General features: G+C 42.8%; 1 protein-coding gene across 1 annotated transcript; it reads left to right on the top strand.

The window, feature by feature from the left end:
- The first annotated feature begins 473 nt into the window (after positions 1 to 473).
- Positions 474 to 20,036, top strand: LOC126335134 (cuticle protein 76-like). Its single transcript, XM_049998097.1, has 2 exons — positions 474 to 506; positions 19,597 to 20,036. Exons 1-2 carry the CDS (start codon positions 495 to 497, stop codon positions 19,924 to 19,926), a joined length of 342 nt encoding a protein of 113 aa, XP_049854054.1. The 5' UTR covers positions 474 to 494; the 3' UTR covers positions 19,927 to 20,036.
- Positions 20,037 to 22,273: the final 2,237 nt, after the last annotated feature.

The raw sequence follows: 22,273 nt of genomic DNA, 5'->3' as shown, positions 1-22,273 counted from the left end.
GTAGACCAACCTGGATTATTTTTCGGTCAATGTTCAGAAATTTTCAGAGAAAATCATAAATTTATCCCAACTGTACTTCAAAGAATTTCAGTGAACTTGTTTATCAAATGACTAAGATAATCTAAGGATTTAGTTAAAATATAACACTAGAGTGTCAATCTTTTTCTTGTCATTTCTTTTAACTTGTGTGACACATATTTTCGTGGTTTCTTTACCAAACTACCGTGATTTGTCTCAAAACGTTGTTTCTTTTCAGGAAGAAGCACTTGCTCGTGCAGTGCTGAAAAGAGTTTTTGCATTAGGGGCGTGCGACACGAAAATTGGGAGCGTCTGCCAACAGCAACAGGTGGCAGCCGTGTCGCAAGAGGGCGCGCCTCCGATTGTCGCCGTGAGAGAGAGGGGGGCGTGGCGCCAGCCCCGGGGCGTGTATAAAAAGACGCCGCGGGAACGCCCCTTCGTACAGTCGTCTTGTTCGCAGTGGGGCATCGACAATCATGACTCTGAAGGTGAGTTCCAGACAGGAATCCCCAATACCGTCAAATGTCTTCGTGTCTGAACGTCAGCATATTAATTGAAGAGTTTTCTGAGCTCGCTTGCAACTATCCTTGAAAAAATAAAAATCGTCTATGGAACTATTTTCTGCCTCTGTCTGCCTACGTCAGCAGTAGTGGACTCAGTTTTCTGTTTCGAATTCCAATTCTGGTACTGCAGATTTTGAACTTCATACTGGACTGAGACCCGAACCCGATACCTTGCCTTTCGGAGGCAATCCTCTTAAGGCGGAGCTTTCCAGGTACGACTCACAACTTTTCCTCACAGTTAGGCTTCTGCCAATACTTTTCTGTCATCTTCTAAACGAAGAGCGTTTCCCGCGAAACTCAAGTTTCCCCATTTTGAATCCTACTCAAGTACACAGTTTTGCCAGGATAAATAGATTGAAAAGTTCCTTTTATTGCCGGAGACTTGGCTTTTTTTTCATGCCTCTAACATAAGTAAAGTAAAACAATGCACCTAAGAGGAATATATGAACACTACTGTCCTTTGTTCTAGACCGTCCTTTCCAGTGACCTGTGAATAATCCAGACACTTTTTCAGGTATCTGATGTGCAAGCCAAGATCCGAATCGCATTGAATCTTAACAGACTTCGTATCTGACAACCTTCGATACGAATTAAAGCTGCTTTCATGATAGAAAATAAAATCACTGTGGCAGCATATGTTCATCCTGTGCGCTGGGATTAGGCAAGATCTCTGCTTGAGATTCAGTCCGTGTCCATATCGGTTTTCACTTCGTCTTCTTGCTTTAGGCCAGTGCTGCAGACATATATGCTGTCCTATGATATCCTTTGAGTCGTTCTTTCATTTCCAGTTCGTGTCTTATATTGTCTGTGCATTCTCCAGATTTCAACATTTAACTGCTCCACTTCCCCTCTTCTTGTTTCGACCTTCCTAGGAACGCAGGTCTCACCACCGTGAAATGAAACTTCAGAAGCTATCATTTCATATGACTTCACGAGCCGTTCTTCCGAGTTTTTTTCTTAAATCTTGATTTTCCGTATACTCACAGTAACTACTTGACATAATTGTATTTTTTTTAGGGGGAGGGAGGCTATTACCATCCTCTTTTTAGACAACTTAAAGGATTAGGCACAACTGCCGTTTAAACTTCAACCCATCTCTTTGACTCGCTAATATGGTACATAACATACTATGTGAACATTGGAATCCATGTTAAATAACATTTAATTATTACGAACAACGTGTTTTGAAGCCAAGATTGACTGATTAATCATAAATCTCCGTACTCAACAAGTGAATTTCGCATTACATTTTGGTGACAAGCACTTTTAAAATATATATGATGTCACTTGCAAGCGCAATACAGATCAAGACAGTAGATGTGTGGAAACAAATAATATGCTATAGACAAAATAATTGAATTAACAGCCAGATTTTTCGAAAACTTTAGATCGCGTGCGTAATTTGTATAATTAAAATATCCTCATTTTCGAATGCTGTAACGAGACTGTGTGGTCTGAAACGGATCTTGCGTCTTTAGTTTTGGTTTTTGGTATCGTATGTTTCCAAAACGGAAGCGTAGAGACCTGAACCTTTTTACGGGCGTCACTTTAAAGCCACCCCCAAGTAGGATGCCGGAGCTTGTTGAGAGCAGTGGGTCGCGCTTTCTTAGATGAACTCGACAAAGCCATATACCATGTGTTTTGTAATCTTCCTTAGCATCTGTGAACTTTCCTGTTTAGGTAGTCTCCTGCCATCTCATGCTTAACTGTTTAATACTAGTGTGGAAGCACCGAGGTCGTCAACCACGAAGAATATAGGATAGTGCCTTGAAAGAATATACTAGAGGTACGAGGCCGATTTGTGAATTAAATTTCCACCGTTGTCGGCCACAAGTAGATCACGGAAGTTTCCGGCGTTTTATCAGAATCCGGTTCATATGCTTCCGGTAAGATGCTAATTTAAGAAGGCGATGGGACGTTCATAAGCGAAATATCGCAGCAGAAAAACTTCGCACCTGACACTGTCAGTGGTGTCAGTCCATCGGGTGGGAGTGTTAAGCTGGGCGGTTCCATTGATGTTATTCATGAGAAGCGGGTTTCACCTCTTTCCCTTTTGTCATTGTCATATAACACTGTCATGGAATCAGAAACCAGCCTCCGTAGCCGACGTCACTACCGCATACTTATGCGGTGGTGCGCCGCTTGGATGCATGCAGGTTCGAATCTTGGTGCTGGGCGAAATTTTCGCCGCCTGTGTTTGGCGGGCAAGGGGAAAAGTGATGGTGGCGGAAAGCTCCTGATCACCAGTATTTGCGCCAGGATTAAATTCCGAATCTCTCCGAAGTGTCTCGTGAAGTGAGGGCATGTAACACTGATGATGGTGATCTGCCCGTCAGATGGTGACATTAAGCTCTGTTGCCTCCCTGGTGCTATTCGAAAGGAGTATGCTATGTGCCGGTACAGGGTTTTCACTCGCACTTCTTTCATAATAATCGTGCAACAAAAACATAATGCTACACTACACATGCATCCATTACGGTCGCCTACACTCTACGAATATACATAATAAGCAACTCACATACCTGCAAGGAATGGGGTCAAAGTGCGCGCAAAAAGGTGACTGAGTACAACCTGTGAGACAACCCAGCCAATAATGCCACACGCCATTTACAGGTTTTTTACGACACTATACGATACACCTACCGTCAACAGATACACGTGTGACATATCCCTCGCAAACCGCGAGGAAAGGGGCCATTGTGCGTGGAGGAATGAAACACTTTTCGATGAGGCGCCTGGATCAATCGCTCGGGATCTGCAAACTAACAATGGTACACGAATTCTTGCTTTCCTTACAGACACTTAGTGGCTCTATCAAGCGCTCTATGTAAAGCGACACTAAAGGACTATGGTACAATTGTGTGTCACACTGTTTCATGTAGCGTCCTCACATAATCGTTTAAGGGCTTGAGGTAAATGTACTAGTGCAGGCACGCATTACATTGATATTTTCAAACGAAGGTGTCATATTTCGATACGGTTTCTACGGCAATGACACTGCAGAGGTGCTCTTTCTAGATTATAGCTTTCGCAGAATGGTCTTGAACTTTGTCCGTGTATATGACGATGAAAGAAAGTTATTCCAGTACAACCGCTGAATGTAAAGTATTTTTTGCCGGATATGTAGTTGTTAAAAACTTGTTAAAATTTTACTTTTTAAAATTCAGTCTTGATCACACCATGTATGTTACAAGAACATAGGTGATCGATTTCGATCATATCAAATGACTATCGTCAGACTCATGGCATCCTCCTAAGATGGTATGTGGAGCACTCTTCTCAGATGTTGGTCCAGTTGACATCACAGCAGCTGAGAACAGTGCTCCACATACCATCTTCGGAGGATGCCATGGGTCTCATGATGGCCATGTGAAATGACCGAAAACGGTCACCTATGTTCTTGTAACACACATGGTGTGATCAAGACTGATTTTTAAAAAGGAAAACATTAAATTTTTTTATCACAGTTCCAAATATGTTTATTAAAAATTTCTTCTTAGATCTTCAGCCATCTGGTTGGTTGGCAGCAGCTCACCACGGTTTTCGGTCTTCCTCTGGAGGGCGGTACAGGTGGCTCATCTGGTATCCTCCCTGATCTAGTTGTATTCCAGTTTGAGTCTGCCTCTTGTGTTCCTTCCCCTCTATTGTCCCTTCAATTATACTTTTAATGGCACTGTCAGGCTTCAGCAGATGGCCGACCCACCTATCTGTTCTCTATTGGATAAGCTTCCAAAGACACGGCTTCGCTTTGTCCAGTCTGTGAAGCAAACCTTCGTTTGATACCTTACTTAAATAGGCAACAATTAGTAATCTGAGGTAGCATCACATCTCAAAGCCTCTTATTCTGTGTTTTCTGCTTTTGCGAGTGGCCATGTTTCACTGCCGCACAGCAGCACACTTCCGTGAGATGTTAATCTACGCGTCTGGACATGAAAATGTTTCTGGATATTATATGTAGTTATGATCACAACACTGTTGGATAGTCACCTAATTTTGTGAGTAGCCAACTGCTTATCACAGCGCAGTATGTGCTGTTGATATGTATGCCAGGACCCAGGTACATCGACAGACGTGATGGAATATGGTAACGGCAAACAGTAGACAAAACTCACCAGACATTGTAATATAAAACAGTCACATATTCGCCTCGAGACAATCACCAACTGTGTTGATATTTAGAAGAATTCTCATTTATAGTTCAATCACAGTAGCACATTTTCAATTACATGACTAGTTTCGATCACTCTAGATCATCTTCCGATGTAAAACAAAGTAAAACTAAGTAACTGCGTCAGCAGCCTCATATCAGAGTACTGTGATAATAGGCTCTGAATAGTTAAGACGGGTCGCTGACGGAACTTGTTTCTTTTGCTTCGTCATCGTAATATATCGTATAATAAAAATGTGCAACTGAGACTGAACAATAAATCAGAATTTTTTTTAATGAAGCTGAGTCTTGATAGATCCTCATCACCACTTTCGAGCGCGCGCCTTTGTGTGTGTGTGTGTGTGTGTGTGTGTGTGTGTGTGTGTGTGTGTGTGTGAGAGAGAGAGAGAGAGAGAGAGAGAGAGAGAGAGAGGGTATGGCCGTACACTTCTTGTTTGCCACTTAGTTTGTCCTGTTTAGCTGCGTCCAAAAGGTTCTCTGAAAAAAGTCTAAGTACAACGTTGACATGACCGCCAAAAACAGTTCAACGTTAATTCCAGTCATAAGATTTTTCCCGTAAATTATTCAGCACGGTACTCAAAACCTGTTTCGCCTTTTCGGAGCTCTCCGCATTCGCTCTCCCATTTTACGCTGCCGGCGGTTGTAATTTGATGAATCAAAATACAGAAGACGCTGTCATGAACCATGCGCGCGTTGTACGCAGTTGTATTCCATTCCAGAAGTGTCTCTATCGTAGCGTGTAACACGTGTCTGTGTATGTGTGTTTCTGTTAACTCTGATGTAAAATACTCCACCTTCTAGTATCGTAACGGCCTCTGTATCATACTGATCTCACAACGATTGACCTGTCCACATGCTGAACTTTAGCACCTTAATCTCTGTAATTTATATCTCGGTCTTGCTACTGAAACATCGGAAGGAATTTTCGCACACATATTTTCCATCACGAAATATTCTAATGTGTTTCAAGTTTTAAATTTTTCTGCGGTTGGAGCGTGGGCGGAAAACAAAGTGGACTACTAAAGATTACAATGTTGTGCTTTACTTGTTCAATGATTTAAAATTTAAGCTTTATTACTAGCTCTTAATAACGTTAATCGGTGCACGAAGGTGATAACTTGGCAAATTTCATGGAAATGGCGTCCATTCGAATTAGAAACAGCGTTCACTGCCTCTTTAACTTTTTACTTGCTAGTTTTTCTATTTAAATTTAGTTGAACAAAAATATAAACAGAATTTAAGGTTTATTTAGTTCAAATGCTGAGGTCGATGGCAGGTCTCTATTGCAAGGTATAATACTGCAAGGTATAATCGAGAAAATATCATTAGTCACTCGGCATTATGTCGAGGGTGTGTCAATGTTACCATAAGCTTTTTATGGATCCAAGCATAACAACAGTTTTATTGTTGTTCCACGCGTCAAAAGTAGATCGAAGAAGAACGCATTTTCACTTGATGGTGCGTTTTACGGAAAAATTTTAAGCCTGTAACAGCGAGAAACCATGTTTCGATCACTGTGGCGTAGTTAATTTTTTCTGACAGTACACTCAGAAATTTAAAACGGGTACCGCGCTAGGAACCGAATACTGCTACATATTCTTCAAAACCTTATGGGTGAGCTGGTTGACAGAAGTCGAGTACATACTAATACCATTGTCCCAAACATTATGTACTCTTGACAATAATCTATTCATGAGGTGTAATACACTACCTTCGAGAAATCAAATGCGATCTTTCTCCATCAAGCAATTGCAAAAGGGAGTGATATTTCGAACGTTGATAAAATGTGTCCATTAAATTATAATAACCCACTACAACCTAAGAAAGTGCGTAATAGGAATTGTGCAACACCGTATAGATGAATCCTGCGACCTCTCCGCACCTTGAAAACCACATTGAAATTTGTCAACTACACCATTTGACATGGGAGCTTGCGTGTGGCTTCTCTTGTACTTAAATGGATCGATTTAGTTTTTGAGAGTGATATATATTGAGTTAAATGTAGGAAAGCTGCACCGGTCATGTATTTTTTCATGAATTACACAACGCATTTCGACATTTTGCTCCCGTTTTCTCGTTTTGCTACATAGATACTTTTTGTTATGTTTACATGTGTTTTTTTCTGCCTGTCTTACACTATAAATGTCTTTATGAGGTTATAAAGTACTGTGTCATCTCCATTACACAGTATATCACACACATGTTCTTGTGCAACGCAGCTAGCTCTTTATTCGCACGAAGTAATGGCCGCTATCGACAGGGGATCTCAAGTTGATTCCGTATTTCTAGATTTCCGGAAAGCTTTTGACACCGTTCCTCACAAGCGACTTCTAATCAAGCTGCGGAGCTATGGGGTATCGTCTCAGTTGTGCGACTGGATTCGTGATTTCCTGTCAGGAAGGTCGCAGTTCGTAGTAATTGACGGCAAATCATCGAGTAAAACTAAAGTGATATCAGGTGTTCCCCAGGGAAGCGTCCTGGGACCTCTACTGTTCCTGATCTATATAAATGACCTGGGTGACAATCTGAGCACTTCTCTTAGGTTGTTCGCAGATGATGCTGTAATTTACCGTCTAGTAAGGTTATCCGAAGAGCAGTATCATTTGCAAAGCGATTTAGAAAAGATTGCTGTGTGGTGTGTCAGGTGGCAGTTGACGCTAAATAACGAAAAGTGTGAGATGATCCACATGAGTTCCAAAAGAAATCCGTTAGAATTCGATTACTGGATAAATAGTACAATTCTCAAGGCTGTCAATTCAACGAAGTACCTGGGTGTTAAAATTACGAACAACTACAGTTGGAAGGACCACATAGATAATATTGTGGGTAAGGCGAGCCAAAGGTTGCGTTTCATTGGCAGGACACTTAGAAGATGCAACAAGTCCACTAAAGAGACAGCTTACACTACACTCATTCGTCCTCTGTTAGAATATTGCTGCGCGGTGTGGGATCCTTACCAGGTGGGATTGACGGAGGACATCGAAAGGGTGCAAAAAAGGGCAGCTCGTTTTGTATTATCACGTTATAGGGGAGAGAGTGTGGCAGATATGATACATGAGTTGGGATGGAAGTCATTACAGCATAGACGTTTTTCGTCGCGGCGAGACCTTTTTACGAAATTTCAGTCACCAACTTTCTCTTCCGAATGCGAAAATATTTTGTTGAGCCCAACCTACATAGGTAGGAATGATCATCAAAATAAAATAAGAGAAATCAGAGCTCGAACAGAAAGGTTTAGGTGTTCGTTTTTCCCGCTCGCTGTTCGGGAGTGGAATAGTAGAGAGATAGTATGATTGTGGCTTGATGAACTCTCTGCCAAGCACTTAAATGTGAATTGCAGAGTAGTCATGTAGAAGTCACTTAGTGTTAAGTTTTGCAGAAAGAAAATGTTACAGAGATATTATGACTGTTGCGCCATTTCTGTATTATGTATCGACTCCAAAATAAATTGTGTAAGTAGTTCTTTGAGTGTGAGAGATAATCTCTGTAATGAAGGAGGAGGCACAATACCTAATTGCCTGAAAAAGACTACTACAGTGCGAGAGAGTCAGGAAGTCACACATGCAAACATCACAAACTATTTATGTAAACAAATGCACTTGAAAATGAAAATTAATTTCGAAACCTGTTGTGCTAAGCACGAAAAATGCGTAAGTGGTGCAGGTTCTCATTATGTAAGTCATGAATCAAAAGTTGCAGGCTTCCCAAAAACATATTATAGTGAACAAAAGTAACTGATATATCTTTCTGCGTAAATAGAATTGTTTCTCCAATAATACAATCAGATGGCAACAACATTAGCACGACGTTTTAGGACAACAATGCACCTGTCGTAGTGATAAAAACCAAGTCTCTCAAAAAAATACTCACTGTTGTCTTCACTTCACAGATGATGTAGCACTCGACTGTTAAAGGCGACATTTTGCTAGCTAGTGATACATGAAATAACGTGCCATTCGAAGTGAAGGAGGTGATGGAAGTTAACATCAATTAAGTTGGTTCTTTTATGCAAATGTTTCTATTCGTCCGTTTCAAAGTGTAATGCAATATCAAGGGTCTTGAATAAACTCCACTGAATGACATGACTGAGTCTGTAAGACTCACGAATCTTGTTGTGAACGAGACTGTATGAAATTCCATTAAAACCTAGCGAATCATATTTATCCGTAGTTTCAGAGGAATGCCGAGGTTTTTCCTCTAACTTTGAGCTTGCCGACATTTCCCCCCATCTATGTTTAACTAACACAGTGTTACATTATTAATCGTTTTCAGGTCCTCAATCTTCCTCCAGGTGAACATGATTCATTTCCCTGAAGAGAATGTAATCTTTTTTTGATAATTTTTAAGGTGTAATGGGAGTATTAAATGAACAGGAAATGATAGTTTTTTGGTGGCTAAAACAGCAAGGTGGGAACATCTGAAGAAGGTTTTGTAGGTCCTTTTGGAAAAAGCATAGCAAAACGACAACGGAAAGAGATTAATCAATTTAGCTGAGGAACATCTTCCACCACGAAGATATACATGAACTCACGTCGGATGAGCCTACGAAGAATCGTAAATTGATTATGGATTTGATGTTGGTGATAGAAAAGGAAAGTACTACCGACAGACGTAAGAGTACATTGACAACCAGATTGCGCCAACAGTCACCGTATGATGGTAAGATTAACTGTCATGAGAACGAAGGACGAACTCTCAGATTACGAGAAAGTGACGTTTAAGACAGTCCTTCTTACAAGATATGGCCTCATAATATTTTACTAAAATATTCACCACAATAAATTTAACGTAAAAAGAATAGAAGACTCCACAACAATAATTAGCATAAGAACATTATAAAAAAATTCTCTCTCAGACCATGGGGAGTACTACAAAGGAGGATAAGAAGTTAAAATCTTCGAAGAAAACGATCTAGAAATAACGGAGGAGGACGTGGGAGCCAAGCTGTCGAAACCAAAAGTACATAAAACACCAGGACCAGGAAATTAGGAATATAGCTTGTAAAGTATGGAGGAAGTGTAATGATAAGACATCTACAGAACGTTTTTGGGAAAATAGAGGTGGGGAAGATCCACCTATAGATTGGAGCTATCATATAGCCTCTCGAAGTATAAAACAAAGGTGACAACAGGGAATACACAAACTGTAGAGGGAAAGAAAACGTTAGCCAGCAACAGCTAGGCTTTTATCCAATATTTTGAATGTAGAAAAGAATGTGACGGTTTTAATTGAAGAGCATCTTGGTTACAGGCAATGACGACCTTGGCTTGAAAATATTCACTGTATTACACGTTTATTGGAAAAACAAAAATAAGCGTATCCATGGCCTTTGTGGACCTGAGGAAAGCTTATGAAATTGTTCCTAGAATGTTACGAGAAGGAATGAGAAGGAACAGCGTGTGATAAGAATGGAGTAACCTGCTAATAGCTGTACAGGAACACAAAAGTAATGGTTAAAATGGGCAACAAAGTTACCCGAAGTATTTTCGTTGACACGGGTCTAAAACAAAGTTGTGGAATGTCAATTATTCTATTTATGTGGAACAGGAGCTGAATGGGTGGTATAGGAAATGTTCGGGCATGGGAATAAAAACTGGTGACAGAACTCTTCACTCTGTGTATGGGACACGATTTGGTTAAAACAGAGATCAAGAGGACAGGATATAAGACCCTGCAGAAGCTAGAAATATTTCGGAACAATAATAGTTATCTTTGAAACATGTGATAAGAATATTGGTTCCAGAATAGCAATCGGGAACAGAGCTATTAAAGTTTTGCATGGGATAATGTGAAATAATAATATTCGGTAGGACACTAAGAAAAAAATGTTTCACAGTGTTGTATAGAACATAATTCTACAGTGGTTGAACAAAAATACAAGGTGTTCCAGGAGGAATTGTCGTTATTCAGGGGTATGACCGCTCGAAAAAAAAAAAGAAGTAAACATGGGCCCTAAAACGCATACCTAAAGAGCTAGGAGCAATCTACTGCAAGCTATGCTTCGCACATTTTGGTAAGTGTTAGTATGGACCGAAACAAGGAAAACACGTCCATTAAACATGGGCTCCAAAATGCGTACCTTACAAGTTATGAGCACTTGTTCATTAGAAGATGAACACGTGCGCATAGCTCTTAAGGTATCCATTTTAGAGGCCATGTTTAGTGGACATTTTTATCTTGTTTTGGTCCAAACTACCTCTTACCAAAATATGCGAAGCAGAGAGCTTGCAGTAGCAGAGATTCGTTCCACAGTATCTAAGATCAACAACTGCTCATAGCTCTTAAGGTATGCGTCTTAGAGCCCATGTTTACTTGACTTTTTTTGTTTGCAATGGTCATTCCTTCATAACCCTGAATATTGATCATCACTTCTGACACACCTTGCATAGAAACATCAAAAATATATTATCGTGCCTAATACGGTTTAGGAAACCCATTAGCACTTAAAACAGCTTCCAGGCATCTCGGAGTAGATAAATATAGGTCCTGTATGGTTTTTAAGGGAATCTTACACCATTCTCCCTGCAAAATAGTAGCAAGTTAGGGTAATGATGGTGGTGGGTACAGAGTCTTAAGAATGGAACTATGAAACTACTGTCAAACCATAAGTAACTTTTTATTTTCAATATAATTAAGTCATTTACCACCTTATCAAAACAGTGACAGTTATCTGACAGTTCACTAACGACGTAAGATGGACGTCACATCAGTCTAGATGTACTTGACAGTAGCGATAAATGCCGAACCAGTCTGTCCTGCATATATATGAGTAATTATATGCAGCTATATTGGTGCTTCTTTCTAATGACCATTTCGTTTGCTCCAAAGAAGACCACAAAGGCTCAATAATACTGAAACTATGGTGGCCATGGGAGATGTGACAATTAATCCCGTGCTCACAAAACCAGTTATGAATGACGCGAGCTTCTTGAAGAGAGGTCCTAACGTTCTGGAACATAGTATTGGCATTGGGAAACAAGTATTATACCTTGCGATGGATTTGATTAGCCAAAATACATAATGGCAGTAATGCGACCTTACACAGTAACCAAGGGGACCATGGAATACCGCGAAATGGCTGCCCAAATCATAACCGAACCCCCCAACACGTTCCACTCTGGGATGTAAATTCGACCAGTAGTTGGAGACAGTCTGTGACAAGATTCATCTGATCAAATAACTTTCTTCCATTTCTCCATGCTCCAGGTATTATGTCCTCGTCACCATGTTTTCCTATTACGGGCATTTGCAGCACTGATGTGTGGTTTTGGGGTTCCTGCTCGCCCTGAAATTCCCTGCTTATGGAGCTCACTTCGTGTTGTTTGGTGTTGACAGAGTTTGTGTCATTCGCCTCTGCAGCGAGTTTTCAAGCTGTCGTCCTCTTATTTTTTGTCACAATCCTCTTCGATGACCGTCCATCACAATCACTCGACCGACATTCTCGTCCGCGCTGATACGGTTTTCCACTTTCCCTGTATGCACTACAAATCGTTTTACAGTACCTCTTGAATTACCAAACACTTCAGCTACCCTGGTTACCGAAGCACCCACCATACGACCGCCAAGAACTTTCCAACGTTCGAGTTCACTTAGGTTCGACATACTGCGTTCACAGCTGCAAAAAATACTGTTCTGGGCACGAGAGACAGTTACAGAAAACATGTTGTTAAGGTCTGTGGGGGCTTACAGGACATCTCCAGTGATAATGGGGCTCTGGACATCGAAATCAGGGGACAAGCCACAGGGTATTGGGCTAAGAAAGCTGATGATGTGAAAATACAAGACTTGGGAGTTCGGGTTAGGGACAATGGTGAGATAAGGAAAAGCGGGGAAGAACTATGGCAGGAATCATGGGAAACGGACGAAGAACTTACCAACTCTTACCAAATGATAAGGAAAGGCTAGGTATGGGGTATTTTGAGCCAACCCGAGATGTGATCCATTTTCTCATTGGTCATGGGACCGACATACCAATGCCGGTTTGGGAAGAGGGCTACGCCCGCGTGTGAGGTACTCCCGACCATGTGGTTTACGAGTACCCCTTTTCGATGATGCAGCAGCTACATTACGTCAGCAAATACCAAACAACGAAAGATACGACTTGCTGAGACACGAGGAGACATTCCAAACCTTGAATAATCTGGCTAACGAGGTATCACGAGAAGTTCTGACAGCATACTTGAGGGACATTCGTGATCAATAGCAAACTACCAAACGTGTCCTAGTACCCCAATCCTTTACCCCCTGAGCGTGGCAGGTCGACTTGTAAGTTGGAATCCGCCACGTGCAGGGCTAGGCGAAGTGGGGTACATTAACTTCACAACAACGACATGCACCGGAGTTGACGTAGGTTAGTTAGTAGTTAGTAGGATTTAGAAATAGAAACCGGAATAGAAACCTGCAGCGCTTATTAATGTTGGCCTGCATTGTGTCTGGGGCACTCTCATCGGGATTAGCTCGATGAGCAAGGCATTGCAGTAGGTTTATATCCACACTGACACACCTGTGACGCTGCAGGCAGTTGAGATTAGCAATACGTGTGTACAGCTTAATATATAACTTAAGTTTGCTCATTAATATGTACTGCCTGTAGTTCACAAGTAAAAATGTAATTAGCTGAAAATAACAACATTGTAACACTTAGGACTCACTATTCTTTAAGGTGGTGGGTTACATTTGTATAATTATAATGTATTGTGAATAAAGATTTTTTTTTTAGTACAAATTATTATGGACACTGCAGAGACGCCTTTCGTGATCGAATACAACGCTGCAAGCTGCTGGCTTGGCTAACATTTGCACTCACGTTCAAGCATTGATTTCTCTCTGTGTTTACATATTTTTGTCCAGCCCCCGTGTAAGGAGCTCAGATGTGATCTCAAAACATGGGAAGTTAAAGAGAAAATTTGAATAGTGGAAATGGGCTGTACTAGATGTCCACAGTCAACGAGGCAAGACAGAATATGAAATGAAGAGGCATGGAGGGAAGTGTGCTCCATAATAAAAGCTATTGAGAATAGAGCGATTCATTAATACGAACATGTACAGAAAATGCCTAACCATAGATGGCAAAAGAAGATTTTAAACCAGGAGCCTCCAGGAAGGACAAGAAGGCCAACGCTAAGAGGAGAATAATGTAAACAGCAAGCAACGAGACAGAGAAATCTAAAACCCGATGAACCCGATCGATGACTGGAGCAAAAGAGGCCTTTGGAGGCGAAAACGGCTTCCTTGTAGCGGGAAACACCGAGGAAGAAGAAAGAAGGTCATTAAGATCGTAGAGTCGAATAAGGCAATAAGAAACGTAGCATGTAGCCCACAATAGCAACGCAGGAGTTCCACATGATCCTCAGCGCTCGTCAATTGAACAAGGCAATAACTTCGGTAATGTACAAAGTGATTATGAATGAATTTCCAGTTTCAAAACACAATAAAAAAAGAATAGCTGTTCAGAATCACGCCAAATTTAAACGGAATATTAACGAGAAGCAGGAAAATGTCATGGAAAGAAGTACATTTAACTAAAATTTTCGCTCTAGATGGCGCTGTAAGCGTCATAGCGTAAATGGCGTCGCTACAAATGACAGATGAACCGCAACACGATGGCTACGGTGTGAGTTGCACATTGGTACGGTTGGTTTAATGTCCAAGACCGAACAAATCTGTCACTCAACAGTTGGGTGGCACTGTTAGTTCGGAAAGTCCATCCAACAAGGTCGTACGACATGGGATGGGAAAAGTCGGTTTTTAATTGTCCTAAGACGAACGACCGCACAAAAAGAAACCGCATAATAAACAGCAATAAAATCGGTTTTTAACTGTTCTGAGATAGAAAACCGCATAAGAAGCAATATAGGTAGTGCTCACGGATATGCAAATGGCCATGTGCAAAAGCTTAATTTTTTTGTTATTGACTGACCTTTCTATTACGTGCTACCTTTTATGTAAATGTCCAGCTCAAAAGAACATCTTTCATAACAAATTTTTTGAAGACTTGAAGATGTCAGCAGTGTCTGTCGGAACGGTTGTTTGTGAATAAAAAATATTTGTGCGACCTTGGCTTTAGAAAACTTTAACCAAGTAAAACAGGTCGAATCTTCTAGTTTCTCAGCATGAGAAAATTCTTTCCAAAATTCCTCTGCAGCTGCTTCACTGGCAGTGCAATGTATAGAGGGGCACCGTCTTGCACATAAAATGATGCCACCCACACATCCGTGCTGTTGTAGGACTAGAATGATGTTGATGAGCAAAAGACGCTCCTAGCGTTTGCCTGTGACGGGTACTCGCAGGACTCATCACCTCAAAAGAATATGGCCCTATGATAAATGATGCCGTCAGCCCGCAACAGACAGTTACCTTTACAGAACGAAGATGTACCGGTGTGTGCGGATTTTCGGTTGCCCATATTCTGAAATTTCGGTGTATTGACATATCCTTGGAGATGGAAATGGGCTCCGCGTGTCAGCAGAATATTCCATACTCATTCATCGTCGAATTCCATGCGAGCAAGAAATTTTAGAGCAAACGTTTTTCTTACTGGTAGGTTAGCATGAAACATACCCTGAATATGAGTAGCTTTGTATACATAGCAACGCAGAATGTTTCGTAGAATTTTGTGCACCGAATTCTCAGACATGTTTGCATGTTCTGACACCACACTCGATTCCTCGACCCCCTCCTGCAATGCTGTGGCCACATCTTGTACTGCCGTCGGATCAGTTGTTTCCTCCATCTGGATCATTGCACTTCCAAAGAACCTGTCTTCTCGATTTTAGTATTTATTTCCTCCAGTCCCTTATCAGGCATCGGACTAACGCCGTTTTTCATTCCCCTGATTGTGTGGAACGTCTGCAGAGTTATTGGTGCACCGTCACCGCTCTTGTAAAAGGTTACTTGTAAAGGAGCTTTTGCAACAGCGCGCAGTCCTGCATTGAGGCAATCATGCCGAGCATTTCAGACGCAAACTGAGGAATAGCCATGTACCCCACGTCTTTCATTTTGCGTATTATGCAACCATCTATTAGTAAAATTTTCGTTTCTATAACGTTTCCCTCCTTCTTCGACAACGTTACCTTCAAATTTGACGTATTTATGAGCACAGGTTCGGTTTTTTTACAGCGTTTGGAAACTAAACTTTAATTACGAGTATCATTTCAAAAGCTCTGTACACTGTAAGACAGAATCCAAAAAAGGAATTTATTTTACAAAACAGCTTTACAGGCCTTGAATGTAATCTGCGTTCTTGCTTAAGACGACTACCCAAAATTTTGGAAATTTCTGTATTCGGGATAGGGCACATCCATTGTTGAGTTGTCTGATTACTCGAATCACCTTACTGAAAGCTTGATCAGTTGTATCAAAACATTTTCCGTGGAACTGTTCCTTCAGTTTGGGAAACTGAGTGAAAGCTTAGTGGGCTCATATCAGGACCGTGTGGTGGGTGGGAAAGTATTTCCCATCAATAATTCCCAAGCGTTTCCATCACCGTCCGGCAATGTGCTGTCTTGCAATATGAGAACACCAGATGGAAGTATGTTATACGTTCTCAGAGGTAACTTTCGGGAGAAAAAACATTTTACTGAAACAGTTTGAAGATTGTTTGCAGATGATGCAGTCATTTACCGTCCTGTACAGTCATCAGATGATCAAAACGACTTGCAAAATGATTTAGATAAGATGTCTGTGTGGTGCGAAAAGTGGCAATTGACACTGAATAAGAAAAAAGTGTGAAGTTATTCACATGAATACTAAAAGAAATCAGCTAAAATCCGATTTCGCGATAAGTCACACAAATCTGAAGGCTTTAAATTCAACTAAATACTTAGGGATTACAGTTACGAATAACCTAAATTAGAAAGATCACGTAGATAATATCGTTGGCAGAACACTTAGAAGGTGCAACATGTCTACTAAAGAGACTGCTCACACCACGCTTTTCCGCCCTATTCTTCGGTATTGCTGTGCAGTGTGAGATCCGCATCAGATGGGACTGACGGATGACATCGAAAAAGTACAAAGAAGGGCATCTCGTTTTGTATTATCGCGAAATAGGGGAGATAGTGTCACAGACATGATACTTGAATGGAGTGGCAATCATTAAAACAAAGGCGGTTTTCGTTGCGATGGGATCTTTTCATGAAATTTCAATCACCACTTTTATCCTCCAATTGCGAAAACATTCTGTTGGCACCCACCTACATAGGTGGAAATGATCCTCAAGATAAAATAAGAGAAATTAGGGCTCTCACAGAAAATCTTAAGTGCTCGTTTTTCCCGCGTGCCGTTCGAGAGTGGAATGTTAGAAAAATTGTTCAAATGGTTCTGAGCACTATGGGACTTAACATCTATGGTCACCAGTCTCCTAGAACCTATAGCTACTTAAACCTAACTAACCTAAGGATATCACACAACACCCAGTCATCACGAGGCAGAGAAAATCCCTGACCCCGCCCGGAATCGAACCCGGGAACCCGCGCGCTCGAAGCGAGAACGCTTCCGCACGACCACGAGCTGCGGACACGACATAAGCGAGGCGCATTATTTCTCAAACGATTTTATAGAAACTATTTGGGAAAAAAAAAAATCATTTTTTCACTACTTATAATTTTATATGTCAGTTTCATAATACCATGCCCATATTTCGTTGACAACCATAGTTATTGTGACATTTGCATTTACGCAAGACACTGCCCGGATTCGAAAAAGTTTGCAGCGAGAAGCAGTGGGCGCTATAATTTTCTGTTTGGTGCATATTACATAATGTGTTGCTGCCTAAGAAATGTGGCTAACATACTGAAGTTTTCTTTAGACTCAGGTGAAGATCTTTATCTGCCAGCAATCTCGAGAAAACTCATCTGATGTAGCGCAACCACTTGTGATCTCGCGCGAGATCGATAAGCCAGAATGAAAATCCACAATATTCCTCGCATTTCATAATCGGTTGGAGATAGCGAAACGAGAATTTGCCAAATGATAGCGCACAAAGGGGAGACATGGTTAATATACCAAAAGTTCATTACACATCGTGTTATTCAACTAACTATACTGAAGTGCCAAAGAAACTGCTATGGGAATGCGTATTCAAATAAAGAACTATGTTAACAAGCAGAATACGGCTTTGCGGTCGGCAACGTCTATATGAAACAACAAGTGTCTGACGCAATTGTTAGATGGGTTACTGCTGCTACAATGGCAGGTTATCAAGATTTAAGTGAGTTTGAACGTCGTGTTATAGTCGGCGCACGAGCAATGGGACACTGCATCTCCAAGGTAGCGATGAAGTGGGAATTTTCCCGTACGACCATTCCACGAGTATACTGTGAATATCAAGAATCCGGTAAAATATCAAATCTCCGACATCGCTGCGGTCGGAGAACGGAACCAAGGACGATTGAAGACAATCGTTCAACTTGACAGAAGTGCAACTCTTCCTCAAATCGCTGCAGATTTCAATGCTGGGCCACCAACGTCAGCGTGTTAACCATTGAACGAAACATCATCGATGTGGGCTATCGGAACCGAAGGCTCATTCGTGTACCCTTGATGACTGCACAACACAAAGCCTCACGTCTCGCCTGGGCCCGTCAAAACCGACAATGGACTGTTGACGATTGGAAACATGTTGCCTGATCGGATTAGTCTCGTTTCAAACTGTATCGAGCGGATGGACGTGTATGGTATGGAGACGACCTACTGAATCCATGGACCCTGCATGTCAGCAAGGGACTGTTCAAGCTGGTAGAGGCTCTGTATTGGTGTGGAGCCTGTGAAAATGGGACCCATGACACTTTTAGATACGACTAACAGATCATTACGTATGTAAGCATCCTCTCTGATCTTTCATGTCCATTTGCAGTCGAACGGACTTGGGCAATTCTAGTAGGACAATGCGACACCCCACACGTCCGAAAATGTTACAGAGTGGCTCCAAGAATACACTTCTGAGTTTTAACACTTCCGCCTCCCCAGACAAACATTATTGAGCATATCTGCGCTGCCTCGCAACGTGCTGTTCAGAGGAGACCTCCACCCTCTGGTACTCTTATTTATGTACAGCCGTGCAGGGATCGTGGTGTTAATTCCCTCCAGCACCACCTCAGACGTTAGTAGAGTCCATGCCACGTCGTGCTGTGGCAATTCTGCGTGCTCAGGAGCCCTACAGAATATTAGGCAGGTGTACCAGTCTTTGGCTCTTCAGTGTGTATCGTGTTATTCCACTGTTTATAACTTTCTCAATGAAAGAATGTAATTTTTGTGGGTCATGGAATAACGTAAGTGAAAACATTACACGTGTATCTTTGTATAGAGGATACGCTTTTTCGTAAGGTAATGACCTTACTTGTCCTCAGTTACTCGCTTAATAAACTCAGTAAACTACTATTTCAGAATTCCCTCATAATTGTGTCTGTACAGCATTTAGTGAGGTAACATTGTGTAAGCCCTGCTGTGCTTTGGCGAAAAAAAAAGCAAAATTTCATAAGAGAAGTGTAGGTTTAACTCAAAATGCGTGACTCAATGCATTTCTCTGAAAGTTACATGATTAAGAAGTGAGGCGAAAACAAGCCTCTGGTTTTGTTGCATTTTCAGCGGAATTCTGTTTAGATACTAACCAAAGCAGAGGTGGCAGTATCTGTTTTCGAATGGTCTACATGCAAGCGTTCACGTGGAGGCGATGGGCTCCTCTTAATATTTACAAAAAGTGTGACTGTAGACTTCAGTGTAGAGCAGCGCTTCCCCTCCATCGCTCGGTATTTCCGCTACGGATCTTACCTACAACCCCCATCACTATCGTTCTCCCCATGCGAGCAAGCTACCAGAGGCTGACTGTACTTGCATGCTGTGTGGCAGGTGTTGCTGGTGGTGGCCGTGGCGTGCCTGGGTCCGTCGCTGGCGGCGTTCGTGGCGACGGCCCCCGTGCTGCACGCCGCCCCCGTGCTGCACGCCGCCCCCGCCCCCGGCGCCGTGGTGGCGGTGCCGGCGCCCGGCAGCTCGGCCGCCGTCGTCTCCACCCCCGGCGGCGTGCGCGTCGCCTACGCCGCCCCCGGGCCCGCCAACTCCCTGGGGCCGGTGCTCTCTGCCGACTCCCGCGCCGCCCTGCTCGGCGTCGCCTACTCCGCCGCCCCCGCCGTCGCCCACATGACCTACAGCAACGCGCTCGGCATCAGCTACGCCTACTGAGGCGCCACGCATTGCTCTCAATAAAAAGCAATATCTATTAAGCAAGTGCCGTTGTTTAACGAGTATCTTTAATTTCTTTAGTACCTCGACGTTCTTAGTAACAGCAGTTTGCAAGACATTGTCAAAAAACGGGAATGAGCCACTCATCTTTGGTATAGAATAAAAATCCGCTTGAGTTGCAAGTAATGCTCTAAATTTATTTCACGACCTGTTTCGAAGCTCAGCGCTTTATCTTCAGGTGCCACCAAATAATTATGAAAACTTAAATGTGTGACGGTCGGACCGAGCAGTCATTGGGGATCACAAGCACGTCAAACACACGAATGGAAGCGTAGACAAACAAACACAGCCCAACATTTGGCACCTGAGAATGAAGCTTTAAGCTTCGTAACGGCTCGCGCAATAAATTCAGGGCATCACTAGCAACTACAGCGCGTATTTATTCTATAAATATATTCCGCAGTTACGGATGTTCACATGATCAAATATTTCGCCTCATCTTTTTCTTTCTCGTATGGGAGAGCCAGACAAAGCGCCGGCCCCGGATCGAATCCGCCCGGCGGATTAACGCCGTAGGGCCGGTGTGCCAGCCAGCCTGGATGTGGTTTTTAGGCAGTTTTCCACATCCCCCTCTGTGAATACCGGGCTGGTCCCCACGTTCCGCCTCAGTTACACGACTCACAGACATTTGTAAAACAGATTCGCACTATTCCATAGCTTACATTAGACACAGACAGCTGGGGTACACTAATTCCTTCCCAGGGAGGGTAGGGGTTGGCGGCAGGTAGGGAATCTGGCCACCCCTTAAACTTACCATGCCACATCCGATTAACCATGGCCGACCCTGGGTAACTGCGGGACAAGGCTCAGACAGAGGAAGAAGGATAGAAAGAACCAGACAAAGTGCCAGGCTGGAGCGACGTTGCGTACTTAGTGATTGGAAAAACGTGCCGGTCGCTGCTGTATGCGAGAAGGTTCGTGGGACACACAGGAACCAAACTGCTGAGGTCATCGGTCCCTAGACTTACACGCTACTTAAACTAACATACGCTAAGGACAACACAAACACCAATGTCCGATGAAGGACTCGCACTCCCGGCGACAGGGGCCGCGCAATCCGTGACATGGCGCCTCAAACCGCGCGGCCAGAAGGTCGTGGTTATGTGGTCGCAGCTTTGGATTGCGAAGTGCACCGTCTCTTTTCCACACAATTACATAATGTCCGTCCTGTCATTGAGGCGTCTGTTCGTTGTATCCAAATTGTGTGTGTGTCGTGGTGTAACGTCCGTTTGCAACAGCGAGATATGAGGTAGGGACCTCCAGACGCACGTGCCTACACAAGTATCACATGTTACGACTCTCGCGTTCCGTTTTGGAATTCCTTTGTTACAACATACACTACTGGCCAGTAAAATTCCTACAACGCAAAGATGACGCGCTACAGACACGAATTTTAACCGACAGGAAGAAGATGCTGTGATATGCAAATGATTAGCTTTTCAGAGCATTCACACAAGGTTGGCGCCGGTGGCGACACCTACAACGTGCTGACACTTGGAAAGTTTCCAACCGATTTCTCATACACAAACAGCAGCTGACCGGCATTGCCTGGTGAAACGTTGTTGTGATGCCTCGTTTAAGCAGGAGAAATGCGTACTATCACGTTTCCGACTTTGATAAAGGTCGGATTGTAGCCTATCGCGATTGCGGTTTATCTTATCGCGACATTGCTGCTCGCGTTGGGCGAGATCCAATGACTGTTAGCAGAATATGGAATCGGTGGATTCAGCAGGGTAATACGGAACGCCGTGTTGGATCCCAACGGCCTCGTATCACTAGCAGTCGAGATGACAGGCATCTTATTCGCATGGCTGTAACGGATCTCGCAGCCACGTCTTGATCTCTGAGTCAACAGATGGGGACGTTTCCAAGACAACAACCATCTGCACGAACAGTTCGACGACGTTTGCCGGAGCATGGACTATCAGCTCGGAGACCCTTGACACTCATCATAGACAGTAGCGCCTGCGATGGTGTACTGAACGACCAACATGGGTGCACGAATGGCAAAACGTGTTTTTTTTCGGATGGATCCAGGTTCTGTATACAGCATCATGATGATCGCATCCATGTTTGGCAACATCGCGGTGAACGCCCGTTGGAAGCGTTTATTCGTCTTCACCATACAGGCGTATCACCCAGCGTGATGCTATGGGGTGCCTTTGGTTACACGTCTCGGTCACCTCTTTTTCGCATTGACGGCACTTTGAACAGTGGACATTACATTTCAGATTTGTTACGATCCGTGGCTCTACCCATCATTGCCAAACCCTACATTTCAGCAGCA

This window comes from Schistocerca gregaria, chromosome 1 (assembly GCF_023897955.1).
Source record: "Schistocerca gregaria isolate iqSchGreg1 chromosome 1, iqSchGreg1.2, whole genome shotgun sequence".
In the NCBI taxonomy this organism is placed as follows: Eukaryota; Metazoa; Arthropoda; class Insecta; order Orthoptera; family Acrididae; genus Schistocerca; species Schistocerca gregaria.
Note: the sequence above shows the minus strand (reverse complement) of the source record. Positions and strands in the feature narration are given on the sequence as shown.